Source organism: Caretta caretta, chromosome 5, assembly GCF_965140235.1.
Source record: "Caretta caretta isolate rCarCar2 chromosome 5, rCarCar1.hap1, whole genome shotgun sequence".
Taxonomy (NCBI): Eukaryota; Metazoa; Chordata; order Testudines; family Cheloniidae; genus Caretta; species Caretta caretta.
The window spans coordinates 92,277,183-92,300,745 of record NC_134210.1 but is presented as its reverse complement, the minus strand read 5'-3'; the positions used below and the strand labels follow the sequence as shown (position 1 = coordinate 92,300,745).

At 43.1% G+C, this 23,563-nt stretch overlaps 2 protein-coding genes across 3 annotated transcripts in view; both read left to right on the top strand.

The window, feature by feature from the left end:
• NTRK2 (neurotrophic receptor tyrosine kinase 2) overlaps positions 1–23,563 on the top strand; it is a 277,184-nt gene that overhangs the window by 240,397 nt on the left and 13,224 nt on the right. The gene's annotated exons all lie outside the window — the stretch shown is intronic.
• Positions 11,148–13,096, top strand: LOC125637460 (uncharacterized). Its single transcript, XM_048851916.2, has 2 exons — positions 11,148–11,950; positions 12,539–13,096. The coding sequence occupies exons 1-2, from the start codon at positions 11,368–11,370 to the stop codon at positions 12,688–12,690; spliced, it is 735 nt and encodes a 244-aa protein (XP_048707873.2). The 5' UTR covers positions 11,148–11,367; the 3' UTR covers positions 12,691–13,096.

Here is a 23,563-nt window from a genome sequence, read left to right as displayed (position 1 = left end):
GCACTGTATTTTTGTATGTCTGTCAGTGGGAGCATGTGAGGTGGGGTAAATATTTGTGCACAGCCTGAGGACTTGTCTACACAGGAAATGACTGCATGGCAAGCCAAAGCATGAATCTACAGTGCACCAGCTTGCCATGCTGTAGTATCCCAGCGCACTGGAAGTCCCAGAGTGCATCTTGGCTTACTACTACTTGAAAGTCCTCACCTTCGTCCCTTATCCACAAGAGGACAGAATACAATGGAGGAGAGGGTTACGTTGGATCCAATGCTCAGCAATGTGTAGCTCAGTGGATCTCAGCCTGTTGGCAGCCCCCTGTGTGGTAGATAGAAGGATGGACGGATGGCCATCCCACTGTGTCCTCATGTGCCAGGATATAGCACAGAGATGCTTTTTCTTTTTTCTGCCCATTTGCTTTCTCTCCTCTCCCTTTCTCTCCATTCTTTTTCCTCTCTCATCTTGTTTTTTTCTCTTTTATTGATTTCTGTTTTTATTTATTTTTAACCCTTTTTCTTGTTTGTTGCTCCCTGCTCATTCCCCAAGGTCAGATTGTAGAATCATTACTTACTCTTGTATATGTTTACTCACAAAAGTAATCAGTTCTGCAGAGTTCAGTGAGATTCTTCCAATAAGTAAGTGCTCACCAGTAGGAGTAAGAAATCCACAATCTTGTCTTCATTTACCACTAACAGCAACCACTGGTGGCTCTGTGGAACCAGGACACAGACTCCTGGGTCTACGAGTGGCTTCTCTAGCTAATTATATTAGAGGCCATCACAAGAGGACTCTCTGATCACTCAGTAACAGACTTAAATTTTGGCAATTTTGCAACAGAAAAGCTTCAAAAACAGACTCCAACGGGAAACTGCTGAACTGGAATTAATTTGCAAACTAAATTTGCTACTCTGAAACCTGTCACAAGAAGACTGTGGGTTTCAAGAAGCTGCCTGTCACTATACCCAGATCAGCACAATTGCAGAGAGGAAAGAGAATAGACACAGCTTTCCCCATTCTTACTGCTCCTTTCTTATTACTTTTCAATGAAAAATGCAGATGCAGGGCAACTGAAACATTCTGTGAATTTGTATCAGATTCACTGAATTGTTTCAGAAAAAAAAAAACCCATCTAAAAACAAAACTCCAAAAAAATTAAAAGGTTTCATTTCTACATTTTTGAAACAAAACGTTTTGAGTTTTAATTTGGAAAAACTTTGTTTAGAAATTTCCTTCCACTTTTATTTTTTTTTAAAGTTTTTAATACTCAAGATCACAAGGAAACCCATTGTTCCACCTGAAAAGATTTTTTAAAAACTTTTTAATTCACTGAAAATTCTGAAAAAGTTCATGTTGTGATTGACCCAACATGATTTCCCCCCCCCACACTTTTTTGGAATTGCCACCAAACCGAAAATCACTTATGTGCGCAGCTCTGATTGTTACAAATTATTCATTAGTATTTTGCACTCAGTACTGACCACAGCCATTCATACACACTGGAAAACACATTCCTTTCCTTCTGTGTTGTCCTGCTGTCCCCTGTTCCTCTTCTCTGCCCCACACCTCTCCTAGGCTAATCTGGAACCCTCAAGGAGTCTGATTTACTCCCACTCCCAAGATGGAAAACACTGGCTTATTGGCTTCCCTTTTCCTACTTCCATGTCGTTGCCCTGTTTGGAGAGTCTATGTCTGGTGCCATGTTAAGAAGCCCCTTAGAAGGAACATTACACTCATGAATTGTCAGAATTAATTCATACTGGGCAGAAGCTTTGGGTATATTATGTCATATACTGTACTGTTGAGCATCTTTTCAAACTCTGGCCAATAGGAAATGACGAGCGTTAAAAGTTTTTGTTTTAGAAAATTACACACAGGCAGTAGAATCTCAGGTGGTTAATTCTCACTTCACTAATTCCCATACCCAATAACTCTCACACAAAAACTGGCAGCCTCATTTCACATTCCAGCAAAGATTTAATAGCAAAGAGCAACAGCAAGGTCTCATATCATTAACAGTTTATTACTTTTACAAAATATACTACAGTACATTTACTACTAGGCTATGAAATATTATCACAAAAAGTTAAAACTAAGCTATACTTGTCCAAAAAAATGAGGTGCATTTTGTAATGGAGTATTCACGACCCTTTTTTACATCCTTTTATTATTATTATTATTTTATTATTTTGCTTCCTAGTTCACAAAATACAGTAATCTTATAATAGGGCTCCTACTGCTTTGTACAAATTGATGATGTCTCACTGTATAAAGTTTTCGATGGAATTTAAAAAGCAGATATGTTAAAAAGTAGGTCAAATATCAAACCAACCAATCTTGTTTAAATGAATGTCATTCAGAAACAACGATCATGTTAACTCATCAGACTCCTTTGACCATCTCAGCTCACCTGTCATGAACTGGTATTGGGAATTATGTGAAAGGTGAAACAGATGAAAGATAAAGTAGAATCAAGAGTTAGCTAAAACTGATTTCAGAGGATGATGGAAAGCTGGAATATCCATGCATGGCATGTTTGGGAACAAAAAAGGACCTTGTTTAGTACAGTGGTTCTCTGACCTTTAGGTCACTACATAAGAGAAAGATCATTTCATGGATCACCTCTTCTCCACCTTTAACTTCCCTCAGCTTGGTTCCTAAAATATTTCATTCTGTGGTATACCAAGACTGTCAATAGAGACTGCTGGTGGTTCAAAACCACAGTATCAGAGGTTTCATATAAACTGAATGAGCCAAATAACTGAGAAAGGAGTTTGGGGTACAGATAGGCTGCAGGCCTTGCAGGCACAGTTTTAGGCTATGAAAGGAAAATGACTTTTCTCTTCTGTACTGTAGATAAAATATCCATACTCTGTAACTCAAGTTTTGTCTCCCTTAAATCTAGATTGTGACCCTGGCTACATTCCTGAACATAGAAGCAAGAGGGTGTAAGGAGCTCCCTTACTTTCCTGCATGGGTTATCCATATTGCAGGCAGCAGAATGGGGGGAGAGTAGCCAACACGGGGGTTCCTGTTCCCTCCTGTGCAGGTGAATGAGAGAATGGGGGAAGAGGTGGGGCATAGGCTGAGACTTGGTTCTCCACCTCACCCCGGTGTCCAGCCCAACTGAGAAAGAACGGAGAGGGGAAGTAAGCTGTGCCAGAAAAAGGGCAGGTGCAGTGTATTTCCCCTGTGGAACAAGGGGAAAGTAGAGACCGAACTGTGAGTCTCCCAGTCACAATTCAGTCCCAGCTACACTGCTCTTAGTGATATTTTCTGTAGGATATGATGAAATGCCTTTATGTTGAGATTATTCTATCTGTTTTGATAATTTGCTAGTACATCTGCTTTTATTTAAGACAGCTGGAACTGGAGTCTCTTGGATGGGTGAGTGACTGACGGGTGTCTCAGAAAGAAGCTGATCTTTGACATTGAAGGAGGCAAAATGAATGGGGTTTTCAGCCTTAGTACACGGTCAAAGATGGGGGAGTGTCCATTCCCAAGCAGTGCCATAAGTTGGCTGGCATAGGGTGGACGAGATAAGGAAAAATCACCAGTTTTGTACAAAGTCCAGTTTCAATGGTTTGTTGTTTTTGTTTGTTTTGTCTTTGAATTATTATTTTAAAGGGAAATATAGGCTAGAACTCCTGAATATACCATAGTGAAAATCCAATACACAGTGGAAATAATACTTACCTGGCAAGAAAACAAAGATTACTCATGAGCGGAACTGTAGAACATTAATAAAAACATAGAGTGCATTAGATAATACTGTACATGGACTGTAAGCATGTCTAAAGAGCAATATAAAGTGGCATGACTTTAAGAGGAAATGCAGACTGTATGGAAACATATTTCAAAAGTTTTCATCTAAAGCAACTGAAAAATATTCTGAAGGACACAAGTAATGTAAACTTCATTAGAATTATCCCAACCACTATAGTGAAAGCAAGTTAAAGTGCAATTTCTGTTGTAAGCACTCTCCCCACATTTTACAGTTGCTCAGATAAATTAGTTATTTTTATTTGTTATTACTGTAGCACCTAGGAGGCCTAGTCATGAACCATACCCCATTGTGCTAGGTGCTGGACAAACACAGAACAAAAAGATTGTCTCTGCCAAAAAAGCTTGCAATCTAATTTCCTTTTGGTGTGAAATTCTCCAAGAAATTATCTGCATCCAGCATTTACAAGTTATTTCCTAATTCCTAGAGTGCTCAAGTGCTCTAGGTTTTGAGATGATCTTAAAAATAAAATGAAAAAAAAAATTCATCTTGACAGCCTGGTACATTCATAACTTTCAAACTATTACTGAACAGGGTTTTTTTTCAAACTTGGCTTGTTTTGTAGATATCAACGACATTTAAAATTCAAGCAAGTCTGAAGACTGCAAATGCTGTAATTTACTATATGTAAATTTGTGTAAGAAATCCCCATTTGTATTATACTAAAAATGGTACTAAATGACACACACATTTTACAGAGAGAGAGAGAGAGACACTAAGGACTAATTGATGATCCTAATTACTCTAGTGTAAAATTGAAGTAATGTAATTTGGTTCAGACTCGGAGTCAATATTTCAAGGCAGAAACAGAAGAGGGAAGTTCTAAATATTGAGCTTTCAGCTTTAACATATCCTACCTTAGTGTGGTTTATCATCCTAAACATTGTATTAATACTAAGTTTTGGAATGAATTATATAATTACAAAGTTTCACAAGCAGTGGACATTCTCCTTAATAGAATTCCTATTCCTGTAGGGTGGATCATGATCAGCTTTTATACAGTGTACAGTATGGGAAGGGAGTAAGAAACCTCTTCCATTTTGCATAGCTAGTGTTAAGGTTAATCAGATATGCAGACCCTGCATTTGAAGGAGGAAAAAGATGTCACTGAGATGCTCCCCCAAAGAACATCTCACTCCAAGGGGACAGAAAGAGATGGAGAGAGGTAAAGAGCAGGGTCAGCTGAGGTCAGAGAGGGCCCTTAGCTTGGCTCTAATGCAGCACCACTGTCAGGAAATTGGGAGGATTGCTGGAGGCCAGAGAATGAAATGAGAGTCCAGAATCTCTGCACAGTTGGCTCTGGTCTCCCAGCAACTCCCATAGGTCTGCCAGTTTTGGGGGAGATTGTACAGTCTTAAACTCCATAAGCCAAACACCCACTCTAATTATATGCTGTGGGGAAATCTCCATGAGGAAAATCTGGGGGTGATTTCTTCCTAAAATAATCCTTCCTGCCAATTTTCATGAGGAAAAGATTTGGCCAACTCTGGAGGCAAAAGAAAAGTTGTTTTGGCATTACAGTCCTCTATATAATTTTCAGCTCAGTGTTAGTGTTAAACAAAAGCAGTCTTGGTAATTCCAGTGCCATTGAAAATGCAAGACAATGCAACATCGGCCAAACGGAAAATGAGAAAGTTGATGGGAGAAGCCTGCATTACTAAAACTGAGTGGAAAAATAAACATGGAGCCAAACTCTGCACTGTTCCATTTCCAATGTTGCCCCCAAACTGTAAAACATACTTACAGTTGTTTGGACTACACTTTGTCATCTTATGGTACATACAATATTTTAAGCACAGTTTAAAGAATAATAAGATGTATGAATTTGATCAGGACTAACCCGCATGTTTTAAACTTCATAGGAAAGAAATCATGAATGGTATTTGGCTGGCTCTTGTAACAACAGAATCAGCATCTATATTTCTGAAGCATTGAATTCAATGTTTGATGACCATGTCATTTTGGAATTAACACATCTATTTCAAATCATGCCATAATGTCATGACACAAATAAGGAGTTAAAAACTTTCATATGTGTAAGGCAACTAGGATTTTTTCTGGTCATTCTTCCTTGGGATTTTTCCCTTTGTATTTTCCATTTTACATCTCAAGAAACTGAATCACAAAGAAACTTGCTTGTTTGCTTGCTTGAACAGGGGTCAGTAATCCTAGGATTCCTAGACAAAGTGTGCAGGGAGGACAGGCAAAGACTTCCCCTTCTTTCACCAGGCCAGCAGAGCTGACCATGCATGGGGGAGAGGGTATGGTGAGCATAGAGTGTAATAGTAGCTGTGCTTCCTCTATGTCCCATGAAGCATTGTGCTTGCCTCCAGGAATGCCTGCTTAGGCGATGCACTTCTGCATTCTCAATGCAGCCAGTTGTTTATAGGTCACAATTGGGCCCTAAGTGACATGCTCAAGGTCACACTGGAAGTCTGTGGCAGAGCCAAGAATAGGATGTAATGTGGCTAACCCCCCAGTCTGTACTTTAAGCACAAGACCATTCCTTTCCCTTCATTACTAGACATGGAGACTCAGCAGATCTCTTTTCAATTCCCCATCTTTTAGAGATTTGTGCAGTTAAGGGCCTGAGTGTCTCACTTTGTTGCCTCATGTAGCTAGTGGCTGCTCTGCTAAACTCTTTGTAAGACATACCACAAATTAACCATTAAGAGACATAGGTTGAGAATATCAAGCTAAATTTCAAGGCCTAGAACATATGAGGCATTACAGCTGAAAACTGTAGTGCTGCCATGCTGTGTAGGTTATAGAAATGCTTTTGTGACTCCTAGGGGAATAGTAAAGCTATGAACCAAGCTCTTTGCCCTTCCTCCCCTCTTTTTCTATGATGTAACTTGACATGACCAATGGAGTCAGACATGCTATGTTAACCTGCAATAAATCTGATAAAACATGGTCTTCTGTAAAAGAAAACATGGGGGAGGTTGTGATCTCTAGAATTCTGAAGACAGCTTTCAGACTTGACATTGGGAGTAAAGATTTCCCTCTAAATTGTACTGATGCAAACTGATTTGCTTGGCATTTTGCTTAGCCTTCTCAGAGTCTGAAGTAAAGTAACTGTTACTTTTAGATATTGACAATACATCACAGTTAGCATAAAATTACATTACACCCAAAACCACAAATAAAAACAAATATAATTTAGAGTTTTGACCCTAATATAGACTCTGCAAAGGCTGAATTTGCAAAATACATGTTGTTATTAGACCCTCATTCACCCTAATGAGGATCAGCTGAATTTTAACAAGCATTGTTTCAACTGCTTGGTGGCTGCTATATGATAAGCATTCTCAACTGTAGTGTTATAAGTATAACCAGCAGGCCTCCAGATGCTTTTATGGAGGAATTGGTAAGGTACAAGTGACACTGTGGTTGCTTGTTAAAAAAGTATAGAACTGTCTGTGTCTGAAAGCTCATGATGCTGGTGTTGACGTTATCAGTGGCAACATGTCATAGTGATACAGGCTAACAGAACATAGGACATGTTAGGAACAGAAAGAGGCTGTATGGTTCAATACAAAAGCCATTTTCTGGGTTATATTAATCCAGTCTTCCTGCTTTTTCACCATAAATCCCCTCTATCTCCAAAAACAAACCTAGGTGTCTCAAGAATTTGTTTATATATTGTGGTGAAGCTGCCCTCCCCTGTAATTTATACCATATGGTTATTACATTTAGTTTTGGCTTAGATCCTGATCTACAGTCTAAACTATAAATGGATGTCATTTAAAAAAAATCCCTCTTTTTTTCGTTGACAGACACTTCAACCCTGAGGCATCTAAATACTGACCATTGCACCAATATATATTACTTTGTAGGACTGTCATTTTTCATTTCATTCAACATTTCTTCAGTTCTTCTGCCTTATTGTGACTGATATGGAAACTTGCTTCTAAGTCAGGGGGATGAAACACATGGCCTTTTTCAAAGTCATTGTCTATTCATGCCACTATTTAGGGCTCTCATCTTGGTCCCTTGGAAGAGTAGGCCCTACATAACATTATTACCACTAAAGTTATGATTTATTATTTGTTTAGGTTACCACATGTTTTGTGCTGTACAAGAAACAGCTTCTGCCCTCAGCTTACAATCTAAGGCCCTGATCTTGCAAGTTACTCCAGGACTTCTGTGCCTGCCCAGAGTAGCTTGTAGGACTGTGACATAAAAGGCAGGCATAGATAAGAATGAAACACACTGGGAAATCCAGAAAAGGGAATAACTTACTTTTAAAGGTATATTTATTAATGAACTCTGCACGTGGGCATTATGGAAGAAGTGTTCTTTTCAGGAGGGATCTAAATGTGGAAAGAATGGTTATTCTGAGTGGCCTGGATGTGTTTAAACATTTCTTCTCTCCATTTATCCTAAACATTTCACCCTTCCACAATGTACAGTGCTTTGTCTCCAGTGGTCTAGGAGCAGAAGTTCAACTCTCCATATTTTATAGGGATTTTCTTCCTTCCTCAGAGGGCCAAATCCTGCACTCGGTTACACCACCACAACCATATTGACAAAACTTAATTTGATGCCATTTTTTTACCACCGTATATAGGATCACAGTGTGAATCCAAAGTATTATTGCTTTTGAAAAGGAGAACTTTTAGAAAGATTGTTAGAAAGCAATACAATACCCTGGGATCACACTGTTAATGGATCACCTCACCTCAGGTGTATCCTCTGCTTGAAGGTCTGATGTTAAAGACATCTCTAAGGTTACATAGGGCAAAGCTGGGAGGTTAAAAATCATTGAAAATATCTTTGGTAGATGGTTTTTGCACTAAGAGATTTAAATGGTCATAAACATTTTTGTTCCATTTAGGACTTCAACTTTATTCTCCCCATTGGCAAAATTATTTCCGCTCCTCAATAGGGATTACTTAGTCACACCGACAATCCCTAGACCCTAGTCTGTACTTGTTTCAAATGAGGATGTCCCATCCACAGCACAAAATGGAGAGGAGAATTTTGTCCTAAGAGAAAGTATTGACACGTGATTTTGAACTGATGTTATGCAGATATTCTGTAGAAAACAGAATTCATGGAGTGCAATAAACTGTTGACCAGTCATCATTTCAGATTTCTGACAGTTATTGTTAGAATTAATTAAGAGCTTTACAAATGAGCCTTGTATTGAACAAAGATGTGTACAAATAGGGTTAAAGGCCACTGTGGAGTAATGTTGTTCGTAATTCTAACCAGGATTGTGACCTACTACTCTTCCACAAGTGGACATGGAAGGAATGATGATATTTCAGGAGGAGACCTTGACTTTGTCTGCATGGTCAGGGTATGGAAGAAGAAAAAACAACAATTATTGATCTTTCTTGCGCAAAGAGAAACATTTGCCAACATTTTGTGAGAAGGAAAGAGGATAGGCTCATCAAGAGACAAGAGGTTTACAGTTTAAGCAATAAGTATGACAGGCAAAAACATTTTTTTGCAATTATAGCATGCTTTAGGAGAGGGCATAAGAGACAAGACCAAAAGATGTGTGACACAAACCACCCCTGCAGTACTATAACCATCCTGATGCACACTGCCTGGGATGTTTTATTAGGGTTGAGTGAATAGTTCAGATTAAAAGACAAAATAAATAAAAGACTATTAGTACTAGCCTCATGAGAAACTAAGGCTCCGGTTTAGCAAAGCAGTTAGGCATCTGCTCAACTCATCCCTGTTCAGCAAAGTACCTATGTATGTGCTTAAGTCTCATCAAAGTTTAACTAACCATGTGGTTAACTGCTTTTCTGAATTAGGTCTCCATCCTGCATTGTGGTCCATGTGAGCAAATAGCTGCACCCACGCAGAACCCCACGGCCATCCATGTGGCTTCATATGGGTGCTGTGGTCCAGCCACACAGATGCCAATGCAGAATGAGGGCCTAAATCCAGTGGATCACTGGCAGTGCAGAAGAATCAACACGTAAACAAAATATAGTAGTTATTCTGGGGAGAAGAGTATGGCTGGCCTCTAGGGAGAAAAGGTGGGGCACGGGATGGAGGGGTAGGAAAAGAATGGGAAATGATAGAACGGGAGTAAAGAAGGGCAGGAAGGGGTTTAATTTCTTTTTAAAAATCCAGTATATCTTCCAATAATTTAAGAAATATTTTTCCTTCCCTTTCATTTAACAATGTCAGTATTTTGGAGCATTAATGGCAACTATATGGTTTCTGACATTATTTATTATTTGTACTGCAGTAGCACTTAGAGACTTCAACCAGCTCAGAGCCCCCTTGTGCTATAGGTGTTGTAGTGACAATGCAATATAAAAAATGTGAGTATAATGCTGTTCTTTAAAAAATGAATTGGGTAATGGCAATATAGTATTTTAATGAAAACACAGAAATGCGATTTAAAAAGAATATAGATACAGTAGTTTGTTTTTACAAAAGCAGGAAAGCTTAAAAAGGGAAACAATTCTGAATAGCTTTAGAACTGTGAACACAATTGTAACATCATTCTGTCTACTTATAAGAACGTAAGAATGACCATAATGGGTTAGAACAGTGGTCCATGTAGCCCAGTGTCCTGTTTCTGACAGCGGGCAATGCTAGATGCTTCAGAGAGAATGGACAGATAAAGGTAATTTCGAGTGAGTCACTCCTGTCGTCCAGTCCCAGATTCTGGCAGTTGGAGGTTAAGGGACACTTGGAGCATGGGGTTGTGTCCCTGACACTCTTGGCTAATAGCCATTGATGGACCTATCCTCCATGAATTTATGTAATTCTTTTTTGAACCCAGTTATACTTTTTGGCCTTCACAACATCCCATGGCAACGAGTTCTGCAGGTTGATTGTGCGTTGTGTGTGAAGAAATACTTCCTTTTGTTTTAAAACCTGCTGCCTATTAATTTCATCAGGTGACCCCTAGTTCTTGTGTTATGGGGAGAGGTAAATAACACTTCCCTGTTCTCTTTCTCCACACCAGTCGTGATTTTATAGACCTCTGTCATATCCCCCCTTAGTTTTCTCTTTTCTAAGATGAACAGTACCACTCTTTTTTATTCTCTCCTCCTGTGGAAGCTGTTCCACATCCCTAATCCTTGTTCATCTCTGCACCTTTTCCAATTCTAATATATCTTCTTTGAGATGAGGCGACCGAACTGAAGGCAGTATGCAAGGGGTAAGTGTACAATGGATTTCTATAGTGGCATTGTGATATTTTCTGTCATCTTATATAACCCTTTCCTAATGGTTCCTAACATTCTGTTAGCCCTGGTCTACACTAGGACTTTAGGTCGAATTTAGCAGCGTTAAATCGATGTAAACCTGCACCCGTCCACACAATGAAGCCCTTTATTTCGACTTAAAGGGCTCTTAAAATCGATTTCCTTACTCCACCCCTGACAAGTGGATTAGCGCTTAAATCGACCTTGCCGGCTCGAATTTGGGGTACTGTGGACACAATTCGATGGTATTGGCCTCCGGGAGCTATCCCAGAGTGCTCCATTGTGACCGCTCTGGACAGCACTCTCAACTCAGATGCACTGGCCAGGTAGACAGGAAAAGAACCGCGAACTTTTAAATCTCATTTCCTGTTTGGCCAGCGTGGCAAGCTGCAGGTGACCATGCAGAGCTCATCAGCACAGGTGACCATGATGGAGTCCCAGAATCGCAAAAGAGCTCCAGCATGGACCGAACGGGAGGTACGGGATCTGATCGCTGTTTGGGGAGAGGAATCCGTGCTATCAGAACTCCGTTCCAGTTTTCGAAATGCCAAAACCTTTGTCAAAATCTCCCAGGGCAGGAAGGACAGAGGCCATAACAGGGACCCAAAGCAGTGCCACGTGAAACTGAAGGAGCTGAGGCAAGCCTACCAGAAAACCAGAGAGGCGAACGGCCGCTCCGGGTCAGAGCCCCAAACATGCCGCTTCTATGATGAGCTGCATGCCATTTTAGGGGGTTCAGCCACCACTACCCCAGCCGTGTTGTTTGACTCCTTCAATGGAGATGGAGGCAATACAGAAGCAGGTTTTGGGGACAAAGAAGATGATGATGATGATGAGGTTGTAGATAGCTCACAGCAAGCAAGCGGAGAAACTGGTTTTCCCAACAGCAAGGAACTGTTTCTCACCCTGGACCTGGAGCCAGTACCCCCCGAACCCACCCAAGGCTGCCTCCTGGACCCAGCAGGCAGAGAAGGGACCTCTGGTGAGTGTACCTTTTAAAATACTATACATGGTTTAAAAGCAAGCATGTGAAAGGATTACTTTGCCCTGGCATTCGCGGTTCTCCTAGATGTAGTCCTAAAGCCTTTGCAAAAGGTTTCTGGGGAGGGCAGCCTTATTGTGTCCTTCATGGTAGGACACTTTACCACTCCAGGCCAGTAACACGTACTCGGGAATCATTGTAGAACAAAGCATTGCAGTGTATGTTTGCTGGCATTCAAACAACATCCGTTCTTTATCTCTCTGTGTTATCCTCAGGAGAGTGAGATATAATTCATGGTCACCTGGTTGAAATAGAGTGCTTTTCTTCAGGGGACACTCAGAGGAGCCCATTCCTGCTGGGCTGTTTGCCTGTGGCTAAACAGAAATGTTCCCCGCTGTTAGCCACAGGGAGGGGGGAGGGTTGAGGGGGTAGCCACGCGGTGGGGGGAGGCAAAATGCGACCTTGTAACGAAAGCACATGTGCTATGTATGTAATGTTAACAGCAAGGATTACCCTGAAAGAGTGTAGCCACTGTTTTATAAAATGTGTCTTTTTAAATACCGCTGTCCCTTTTTTTTTCTCCACCAGCTGCATGTGTTTCAATGATCACAGGATCTTCTCCTTCCCAGAGGCTAGTGAAGCTTAGAAAGAAAAAAAACGCACTCGCGATGAAATGTTCTCCGAGCTCATGCTGTCCTCCCACACTGACAGAGCACAGACGAATGCGTGGAGGCAAATAATGTCAGAGTGCAGGAAAGCACAAAATGACCGGGAGGAGAGGTGGCCGGCTGAAGAGAGTAAGTGGCGGGCTGAAGAGAGTAAGTGGCGGGCTGAAGAGAGGGCTGAAGCTCAAATGTGGCGGCAGCGTGATGAGAGGAGGCAGGATTCAATGCTGAGGCTGCTGGAGGACCAAACCAGTATGCTCCAGTGTATGGTTGAGCTGCAGAAAAGGCAGCTGGAGCACAGACTGCCACTGCAGCCCCTCTGTAACCAACCGCCCTCCTCCCCAAGTTCCATAGCCTCCACACCCAGACACCCAAGAACGCGGTGGGGGGGCCTCCGGCCAACCAGCCACTCCACCACAGAGGATTGCCCAAAAATAAGAAGGCTGTCATTCAATAAATTTTAAAGTTGTAAACTTTTAAAGTGCTGTGCTTAAAGTGCTGTGTGGCATTTTCCTTCCCACCTCCACCACCCCTCCTGGGCTACCTTGGTAGTCATCCCCCTATTTGTGTGATGAATGAATAAAGAATGCATGAATGTGAAGCAACAATGACTTTATTGCCTCTGCAAGCGGTGATTGAAGGGAGGAGGGGCGGGTGGTTAGCTTACAGGGAAGTAGAGTGAACCAAGGGGCGGGGGGTTTCATCAAGGAGAAACAAACAGAACTTTCACACCGTAGCCTGGCCAGTCACGAAACTGGTTTTCAAAGCTTCTCTGATGCGTACCGCGCCCTCCTGTGCTCTTCTAACCGCCCTGGTGTCTGGCTGCGCGTAACCAGCAGCCAGGCGATTTGCCTCAACCTCCCACCCCACCATAAACGTCTCCCCCTTACTCTCACAGATATTGTGGAGCACACAGCAAGCAGTAATAACAGTGGGAATATTGGTTTCGCTGAGGTCTAAGCGAGTCAGTAAACTGCGCCAGCGCGCCTTTAAACGTCCAAATGCACATTCTACCACCATTCTGCACTTGCTCAGCCTGTAGTTGAACAGCTCCTGACTACTGTCCAGGCTGCCTGTGTACGGCTTCATGAGCCATGGCATTAAGGGGTAGGCTGGGTCCCCAAGGATACATATATGCATTTCAACATCCCCAACAGTAATTTTCTGGTCTGGGAATAAAGTCCCTTCCTGCAGCTTTTGAAACAGACCAGAGTTCCTGAAGATGCGAGCGTCATGCACCTTTCCCGGCCATCCCATGTTGATGTTGGTGAAACGTCCCTTGTGATCCACCAGAGCTTGCAGCACTATTGAAAAGTACCCCTTGCGGTTTATGTACTCGGCGGCTTGGTGCTCCGGTGCCAAGATGGGGATATGGGTTCCGTCTATGGCCCCACCACAGTTAGGGAATCCCATTGCAGCAAAGCCATCCACTATGACCTGCACATTTCCCAGGGTCACTACCCTTGATATCAGCAGATCTTTGATTGTGTGGGCTACTTGCATTACAGCAGCCCCCACAGTAGATTTGCCCACTCCAAATTGATTCCCAACTGACCGGTAGCTGTCTGGCGTTGCAAGCTTCCACAGGGCTATCGCCACTCGCTTCTCAACTGTGAGGGCTGCTCTCATCTTGGTATTCATGCGCCTCAGGGCAGGGGAAAGCAAGTCACAAAGTTCCATGAAAGTGCCCTTACGCATGCGAAAGTTTCGCAGCCACTGGGAATCGTCCCAGACCTGCAACACTATGTGGTCCCACCAGTCTGTGCTTGTTTCCCAAGCCCAGAATCGGTGTTCCACAGCATGAACCTGCCCCATTAGCACCATGATGCATGCATTGGCAGGGCCCATGCTTTCAGAGAAATCTGTGTCCATGTCCTGATCACTCACGTGACCGCGCTGACATCGCCTCCTCGCCCGGTATCGCTTTGCCAGGTTCTGGTGCTGCATATACTGCTGGATAATGCGTGTGGTGTTTAATGTGCTCCTAATTGCCAAAGTGAGCTGAGCGGCCTCCATGCTTGCCTTGGTATGGTGTCCGCACAGAAAAAAGGCGCGGAACGATTGTCTGCCGTTGCTCTGACGGAGGGAGGGGCGACTGACGACACGGCTTACAGGGTTGGCTTCAGGGAGCTAAAATCAACAAAGGGGGTGTCTTTACATCAAGGAATTTTTCAGGCAGGACTTCACAGAGGGTTCCAATAAGAAATGGTGCACCTAAGTTATCGTTCTTATTGGAACAAGGAGGTTAGCCTGGCCTCTGATTGATACATGGCTAGATTTACCTCACTGCACCTTCTCTGTGAGTGACTGCAGTGTGACCTAGAGGAATGAGTCCCCTAGACAGGGGAGGAGGCAAATGAGTACAAAACAAATCTGGTCTATTTCTTGTTTTGATCCACTCCATCTATCTTTTACATCTTTGGCTGGCAGCAGACGGTGCAGAAGGACTGCATGCCATCCACATCTCATGGCTGCTTGGCAGAAGATGGTACAGTACGACTGCTAGCCATCCTCATCTCTTGCCTGCCTGGCAGAAGATGGTACAGTACGACTGCTAGCAGTCCGTATCGCCTGCCTGCTCACCATAAGACGGTTCAATAGGACTGACTGCAGGACTAAAGAGAATGACCTGGTCAAGTCACTCCAAATTTAGTCCCTGCGCCCATGTCTGCCCAGGCGCTCCCAGCCGACGTGGCCAGGAGCACCTCGGACACGATGAGGACGACTACCAGTCATACTGCACCGTCTGCTGCCAGAAGGCAATGGGTTGCTGCTACTGTGTAGCAAAGCCGTACCGCATCTGCCAACACCCAGGAGACATAGGGTGATGGTTACCTGAGCGGGCTCCATGCTTGCCATGGTATGGCATCTGCACAGGTAACTCAGGAAAAAAGGCGCGAAACGATTGTCTGCCCTTGCTTTCACGGAGGGAGGGAGGGAACGGGGGCCTGACGATATGTACCCAGAACCACCCGCGACAATGTTTTAGCCCCATCAGGCATTGGGATCTCAACCCAGAATTCCAATGGGCAGCGGAGACTGCGGGAACTGTGGGATAGCTATCCACAGTGCAACGCTCCAGAAGTCGACTCTAGCCTCGGTACTGTGGAAGCACTCCGCCGAGTTAATGCACTTAATGCACTTAGAGCATTTTCTGTGGGGACACACACACTCGAATATATAAAACCGATTTCTAAAAAACCGACTTCTATAAATTCGACCTTATTCCGTAGTGTAGACATACCCTTAGTGTTTTTGACTGCTGCTGTACACTGAACAGATGTTTTAAGTGAACTATCTGCAATGACTCCAAGATCTCTTTCTTGAGTAGTAACAGCGAATTTAGACACTTTCTAAATTGTATGTATAATTGGGATTATTTTTTCCAAGGTGCATTACTTTGCACTTATCAACATTGAATTTTATCTGCCATTTTGTCCTTCAGACAACCAGTTTTAAAAGATTGCTTTTTGTAATGTCATACCAATAATAACAACTTGAGGGTGCATCCTGTTCACAATAACTGTGCCCTGGGCCGAACAAACTGGAGGCTTAAAAGATGTGGGTTTTTGGTATCGTCAAGATAAGGGGTGCAGCAGCACCCCTAGTTCCAGCACCTATGCATGGTAGGATATAAATCCCTTCACAGCTAACTGGTAACAATGCTGCCCAAGTAGGTAGTATCCAAAAGTTTTTACTGTGTGAAGACTGTTCCGTAGCCTCTGTGTCACAACTTTCAGTTCCTAGTACAGAAAAGCATTACAAAAAGCATCATTTGGCAACCTCAGCAAAAAGGATAAGGAACGCATAAGCATAAAATGTTTACTAACTTCACAACTCTTGCAGTGTTCCTTGTAGTTCAAGGTTGAGGCATATTGGTGGGGCAGTGCGAAGCCTGGTATTTGTTCTATGGATAATTAAAGGACTGGAATTTCCAGGAATGGCTTATCTGGCACCTTCCAGGAGAACTAAGTTCCTGTTGAAAGTGTAAGTGGTGAGTGATGAAAGCGGTGACCAGTGGAATGACATTGCATTGTCTAAAATATGACATTTCATATTTGAAATGTGGCAGCATTTCCTTCTGGAGGTGATTCTTTTGAGAAGGACGTCACAGTTTAGTGGCTTGGTATATTTAGATATGTAGCATGTCGCAGAAGCTAAACAGTGCAGATTTTGATTTAGGTTCTAGTCCAATATGCTAGTAATTGTAATATAAGAACACTGTCGTGCCAGTGACTTCTCAGTTGCATATACTAGGACTTGGAAACAAGGTCTTCAGTCTCATTGGGGTTATATGGATGTGCAATTTCAAATAAAAAATGAACCATAATAAGGCAACTGTCTTCAAGTAAGCCCCCAAGAAAATACACCATAATTTTATCCATAAATTTGTCATTTTTGTGGTACTGCTACAGCTATAAAACAGATATTTAAGTGATAGCTTATTAAGTTAAAACTGTAATGCTTTTAAACCTGTCATAACCTTAGCTACAGTGAACACTAAAGATGGTCTTTACCTGAAATGTTAGTCTACAGAATGTATGACTATTTTAAAGTGATGTATATACAGTAGTATTATAATCATACTTTAGGCAGTACGGTCCCAATCCTGCACGGTGCTGAGCACCTGCAACTACTACTACTAAGGCAGGAGCCAAGGGCTCTCAACACCTCACAGAAGTACTCAGCACCTTGCAGGAATTGGCCCTATACTAATATTTTTACCCATTGATCCTTCTTGGGAAACTCAAATTCATTTTGTTTAGAGTTACCCAAGGGTGTTGTGGCATGGAGGTGTGGATGTGTGAGGGGAGTGGGCAGAAAAGAGAGGATGCGTTCACATATTTATTTCTCAGAACACAAAGTTTTTGCTCTGATTACAAGTTGCAAATGAAATTTACTTAGATTACTGAATGGCATGAAAAAGATTGATAATTACTGTAACCTGTACCAGTGCAAAGAGTAGAATCAAGACTGTAAGTTAAAAATGTACTGCGGCTGCCATGGTGTGTGATCTGTCCGTCATGTACCCATCACTGTGGATTGTGTGCAAGTCACACCACTGCTGTGTACCCCAGTTTACCTCTTTGGGTGTGGAATTTTGTGTGACTTAAATTGTTAGTAAGGTGCTTTGAGATCCTTAAATGAAATGCACTGTGTATTGCATTGTGTAAATGATTATTAATGATTAAATGAATGGAATACTTTAAGCTATATGCATCATATTGATTGGTATGTGTGTGTGTGTGTGTGTGTGTGTATATATATATATATATATATATATATTTTTTTTAATTTGGATACAAAGAGCTCAATTCACCCCTTCTGATATAACACGATGTACAGCGAACACCCTTGCACTAGTGAGAGCTATTGCACACCAGGGCAATTCACCCCATGGGACACTAGGCAGCTCTCTCACCATCACTTTCCTTTAGGATTTCACCAGAGGAGGGTAGCTTTAAATTGGCCTCGTCCCTCCATGGGAAGCCCCATCAGTGGAGCCTACCTGAGACTATGCTAATTAATTGTATTTGTCAGGTGCTTTGGTTATGTTCCTTTCCAAGCCAGCACTGCCCAGTTTGTTGGCCAGTTACAGGCTCCCAGAGGAGGGCGATTTGTAGGCATCCCTCACTGATGCAACCCCCTTTCCTCAACTTTCCCCTACGGAGGGCACTGAGTCCTCAATGGAAGTCCGCTTACATTGGCCTGAGTCAAGACCCAAAAATATAAACAAAGTCTCTCTTACCCAGATAGAGGACCAGAGGGAGGAGTAAGGACACAGGAGTCCTCTGCAAAGGTTGCTCTGTTCCTATGAGCGGACAAGGATGTCACTCAATAGCTCCTGTAGTCCCAGAAAAACTCCAACTCACTTCTCCCTGTGGACAGGAGAGGAGTTAGCAGGACACCAGAGTAATCCTGTTACATTATAAGCAGCGTGGATATTTTTATAGTTTTGGAACAATAACAAAAATGCATTCTACTTCTTTTCATTTACAGTGTGTAACAATAACAAGGCCCTTCAGCTTACTAAGAAAATAAAGACTTAAAGCTCTCTTGGCAATGGCGACTCACTCAGTGGTTCTTACTGGGCTGGTAAAGGACTGCTGTGGTAGCTCTTAGGTCTCAGTTCAGGAAATTACTGATGCATGTGCTAAAACACATACTTAGGTACTGCCCTACGTCATGATGTGTTTCTGAAGTGGGGACTTATTGCTGAATCATTAATTCATGATAGTTAATAAAGAAGTAAGTATATATATTGCACCACTGGGCCAAAACCTGACAGGTAACATGTACCTTGCTGAGCATTGATTTCAGTGGGAGTTGCAGGTGCACTATACCTTTCCGGATTTGGTCCAAGTGGAGTGGAGGGCACTCAGCTCCTCAGAGGCTGTGCTGAACATCTCACAGCCTGGGTCCCTTCTGATCTAAATGCAGCTTGGCAAGAATAGCATGAGTTCAGGAAGTGCCTTCTCTGCGAGTGTAATCACTGATGAATCAGTCTTACTTTTACTGATAAAGCAGACAGCTAGAGTTGTGGCAGCCAAGTTTTGGTCACCAAAATAGTCATTGCACTACAGTCATCTATCATAATTGTACCAATGGTATTTATTTTCCTGATTGATTCTGATAAAATCAGCGCACAGTCCTACTACAACTATACTGTGGTTTTGAGGCATCTAGCCCTGGGGATTAGAGTGGGAAAGTTCTTTTTTTAATTTGATTTTTAAACTTCATATCACTGATAAGATAAATAAACAATAATAAATAAGAGAACCATATTTCACAGTTTATAGCTTTCATTAATTTTTAAGGAACAAGTCAAAGAAATTGCTGAAACAAAGCAATCATGGATGCTGTATGATGAGAGGATCAAAGAGCCGCTTTAATATTTAACGAGACCAAAAACCTCTTACAACTAATCATGTTTTACTGGCACTTGCCCTTTGGCCTGGCAAGTGACTGTGTGTTTCTAAGGGACTAACATTTTTATCTTTCTAATGAATTATCATTCTTACAGTAAGTAAATGTGGCAGGGTGGAGCAGTTTACTTCATTAGTTTAGTTTAGGAAGCAAGATCTTTGTTCACATATCTTGATATTAATGATACTTTTACTTAAAACAATACTTCCCCTAATTTAATAGTGCCTTTTCAGCCAAGGATTATTCGTATTAATTAATTGAGCCTTACAACAGCCTTATACTGCCAGATGGGTATATTGTGACTCAGAAATGAATGGGCCCTGATTCAGCAGTGCACTGAAGTATGTGCATATGTTGATTCCTAGGCCTTGTCTACACTACACTGTTTTGTCGACAGAAGTCAGTTTTCATCAACAAAACAGTGGAGGTGTACACACTGCAATGGTCCTCCCACCGATGTAATTCTCCTGCTACACCAACATAATAAAACCACTTTGAGGAGCGGCATAGAGCATTTTGCGACCAAGTTAGAGTGATGCAGTGTCAGTATAGACACTGCACTTGCTTATGTTGCCCTAAGTGGCCTCCAGAAGGTGTTCCACAATGCCCATCATGACCGCTCTGGTCAGCAGTTTCAACTCCACTGTTCTGCAGCCAGGTACACAGGCATGCGCCCTGGAAATTTTGAAATTCCACTTCCTGTTTGCTTGGCATGGAGAGTTCACAGAGGATCTTCCCCTCTGACCATGCTGGCTTTCCACAGAAAACGTGCTCCTGCCTGGACTACACCAGAGTTGTTGGATCTGCTGGGTCTGTGGGAAGAGGAAGCTGTGCAGTCGCAGCTCTGCTCCAGCCATAGGAACTTTAATATCTACAGGCAGATGGCTCGTGGCATGGAGGCGAAAGAGCATGAAAGGGACATGCAACAAGGGACATGCCGTGCTAAGATTAAGGAGCTGAGGCAGGCATACCAGAAGGCAAGGGAGGCCGACCATCACTCTAGTGCAGCACTGAAGACATGTCGCTTCTACCAAGAGCTGCACGCTGTCAGCAGCCGTGACCCCACCTCCACGCCATAAGCCCCATGGATACTTTGGGGGAACTGGAGGCAGTGGCTAGCAGAGTCAACCCCAATGACGAAGTGGTGGACTAGGAGATCGAGTTGGGGGAGGATGTGGGACAGGTGACAGGGTCATCCGGAGGCGTGACAAGCGATGACCTCTTTTTGACTCTGAAGGTGTCTAGCCAATCCCAGTACTCTGGCTCTGGCGCACCTGAAGCAGGAGAGGGGAGCTCCAGTAAGTACTCATTTTGCTTTGATGTTGCACAGTGACATGAGGCAGAGGTGTCCTTTATTTTGTTAGATGGTGCACCTGGGAGAAGGGATAGAAATTAACAACACTCTAGGTACTGTTTATATCTGCTTCTCATTCCACAGTGCAGCTACATAGTTGGGACCTTGCAGAAAAGTTTGTTAATGCACATCAGGATTTCCCAGGAATCTTCCATAGAGATCTCCAGAAAACTTTCCTGAAGATACTCTGCAATCCTCTGCTGACGGTTCCTTGGCAGAGCTGCTTTTTTATTTTCCCCATTGCAGGAAACTTTGCCGCACCAATTGGCAATTATTTCTGCAGGAACCAAAGCAGCAAACAGACAAGTGGCATACGGACCCAGTCTGAAGCCGCACACATGCAGGAGATGCACCCTTGCATCCTCGGTTACCCTCAGCAGTGAGATATCAGATTCAATCATCCCCGCCTGCGGAAAACAGTGCCAGTATTCACAATAGTGTCCCTAGGCACATATAAGTAGGGGCATAGCGAGCAGATCGAGGGACGTGATCGTTCCCCTCTATTCGACATTGGTGAGGCCTCATCTGGAGTACTGTGTCCAGTTTTGGGCCCCACACTTCAAGAAGGATGTGGATAAATTGGAGAGAGTCCAGCGAAGGGCAACAAAAATGATTAGGGGTCTGGAACACATGAGTTATGAGGAGAGGCTGAGGGAGCTGGGATTGTTTAGCCTGCAGAAGAGAAGAATGAGGGGGGATTTGATAGCTGCTTTCAACTACCTGAAAGGGGGTTCCAAAGAGGATGGCTCTAGACTGTTCTCAATGGTAGCAGATGACAGAACGAGGAGTAATGGTCTCAAGCTGCAGTGGGGGAGGTTTAGATTGGATATTAGGAAAAACTTTTTCACTAAGAGGGTGGTGAAACACTGGAATGCGTTACCTAGGGAGGTGGTAGAATCTCCTTCCTTAGAGGTTTTTAAGGTCAGGCTTGACAAAGCCCTGGCTGGGATGATTTAACTGGGAATTGGTCCTGCTTCGAGCAGGGGGTTGGACTAGATGACCTTCTGGGGTCCCTTCCAACCCTTATATTCTATGATTCTATGATATAGTGATCCCCTTCTAAAACCACCCAGACCCTTTATCCCTTCTTGCACCTTCCCCCCTCACCACGTTTAGTGCTCTCACTGTACTGCATACTTGCCAAGGGAAGGTGAGAAAGAGGCTTATGTAACTTTTATGATTCAGGACTGTGAGTGCACTCACAATATTGACTCTGTGTATTGTTTGGGTGTTTTTATTCTGCAGATGTGCCCTTGAGGGCCAGCTCCTACACACCAGCAGAGCACCTCCATCAGATAAGGAGGTGAACATGTTTCAAGAAGTGTTGCAATTATCTGATCATGCTGATAGTGAGCACAGAGCATGGAGAGAGACAATAAATATCTGAATAAAAAAATTCAGAATGGATAGCCAGGAGAGGAAATGGGCCGGTGTTGATAATAGAGGAGCAGGAGCAGATGATAAAGCTCATGGAGGACCAAACAGAGATGTTCAGGTCCCTGATTGCACTGCAGTCGGAATACATCCATGCTTGACTCCCCCTGCAGGCCATACAGAACTGTATTCCATGCCCTCCCCAAACTCCCCACACACATTCCTCACATGTTTCCTGCCCGTCATAGTACCCCTTACACTCCACCCCTAGGGACATGTACCATAATGACAGCTGGACTTACACACAGCTGTGAGAGCCTCATTTGAGAGAATGCTGCTCAGTGTCATGTCCCGTGTAAGAAATGGAAATCTGTGTATTGCTGTTTAATAAAAATTTAGTCTTAAAAATTAAATGATTCTTTATTTGTGTCCTACACACAGTTGTTGCAGCAGAAATTGATACACAGTGGCAATTGACAGACTATAATTAACGCTCAGGCAGGAATCATTACAGGGATCATTCAAGGTGGCAAGTAAACAATGCTTGGCTGAATGCATTACAGAAAGACACATTATTGGGACTCATTATCAAAATGCTGCCTCAAAGCATCCCCGATTCGAATACCCCTGCCCCTCTTTGAGCCCCTCTGATAGCCCTGGTGTCTGGCTGCTCAAAATCAGTCACCAGGCAATCCACCTCAATGCTCCACCCCGGGGAAACTTTTCCTCCTTGGCTTTACAAATGTTATACAAAGCACAACAGGCTGCTATGACCATGGGAATATTTTCCTCATTGAGGTCTAACCTGCCAAAAAGGCAGCATCAGTGAGCCTTTAATCTGCTAAATGCACATTCATTGGTCATTCTGGATTACTGTGGGCATTTCCACAACCTCTATTGGAATCTTCTGGTCTGGAAAGAAAGTCTCTGCATGCAGCTTTCTATACAGGCCAGTGTTTCTGAAGATGTGCGTGTCATGCATAGGGGCCTACCAAATTCACAGCCATGAAAAACTCATCACGGACTGTGAAATCTGGTCTCCCCCCGTGAAAACTGGTCTTTTGTGTGCTTTTACCCTATACTGTACCGATTTCACGGGGGAGACCAGTGTTTCTTAAACTGAAGGTCCTGACCCAAAAGGAAGATGCAGGGGGGTTGCAAGCTTATTTTAGGGGGGTAACAGTATTGCCACCCTTACTTCTGTGCTGCCTTCAGAGCTGAGTGGCCGGAGAGTGGCAGCTGGTGCCCGGGAGCCCAGCTTTGAAGGCAGCGCCTCGCCAGCAACAGTGCAGA

Bases quoted from the DNA above. Each gene is read 5' to 3' on its own strand.
- LOC125637460 (XM_048851916.2), top strand. From the start codon at position 11,368: ATGCAGAGCTCATCAGCACAGGTGACCATGATGGAGTCCCAGAATCGC. The intron at 11,951-12,538 runs GTGAGTGTACCT...TTTCTCCACCAG, and splicing joins AGGCAGAGAAGGGACCTCTG to CTGCATGTGTTTCAATGATC.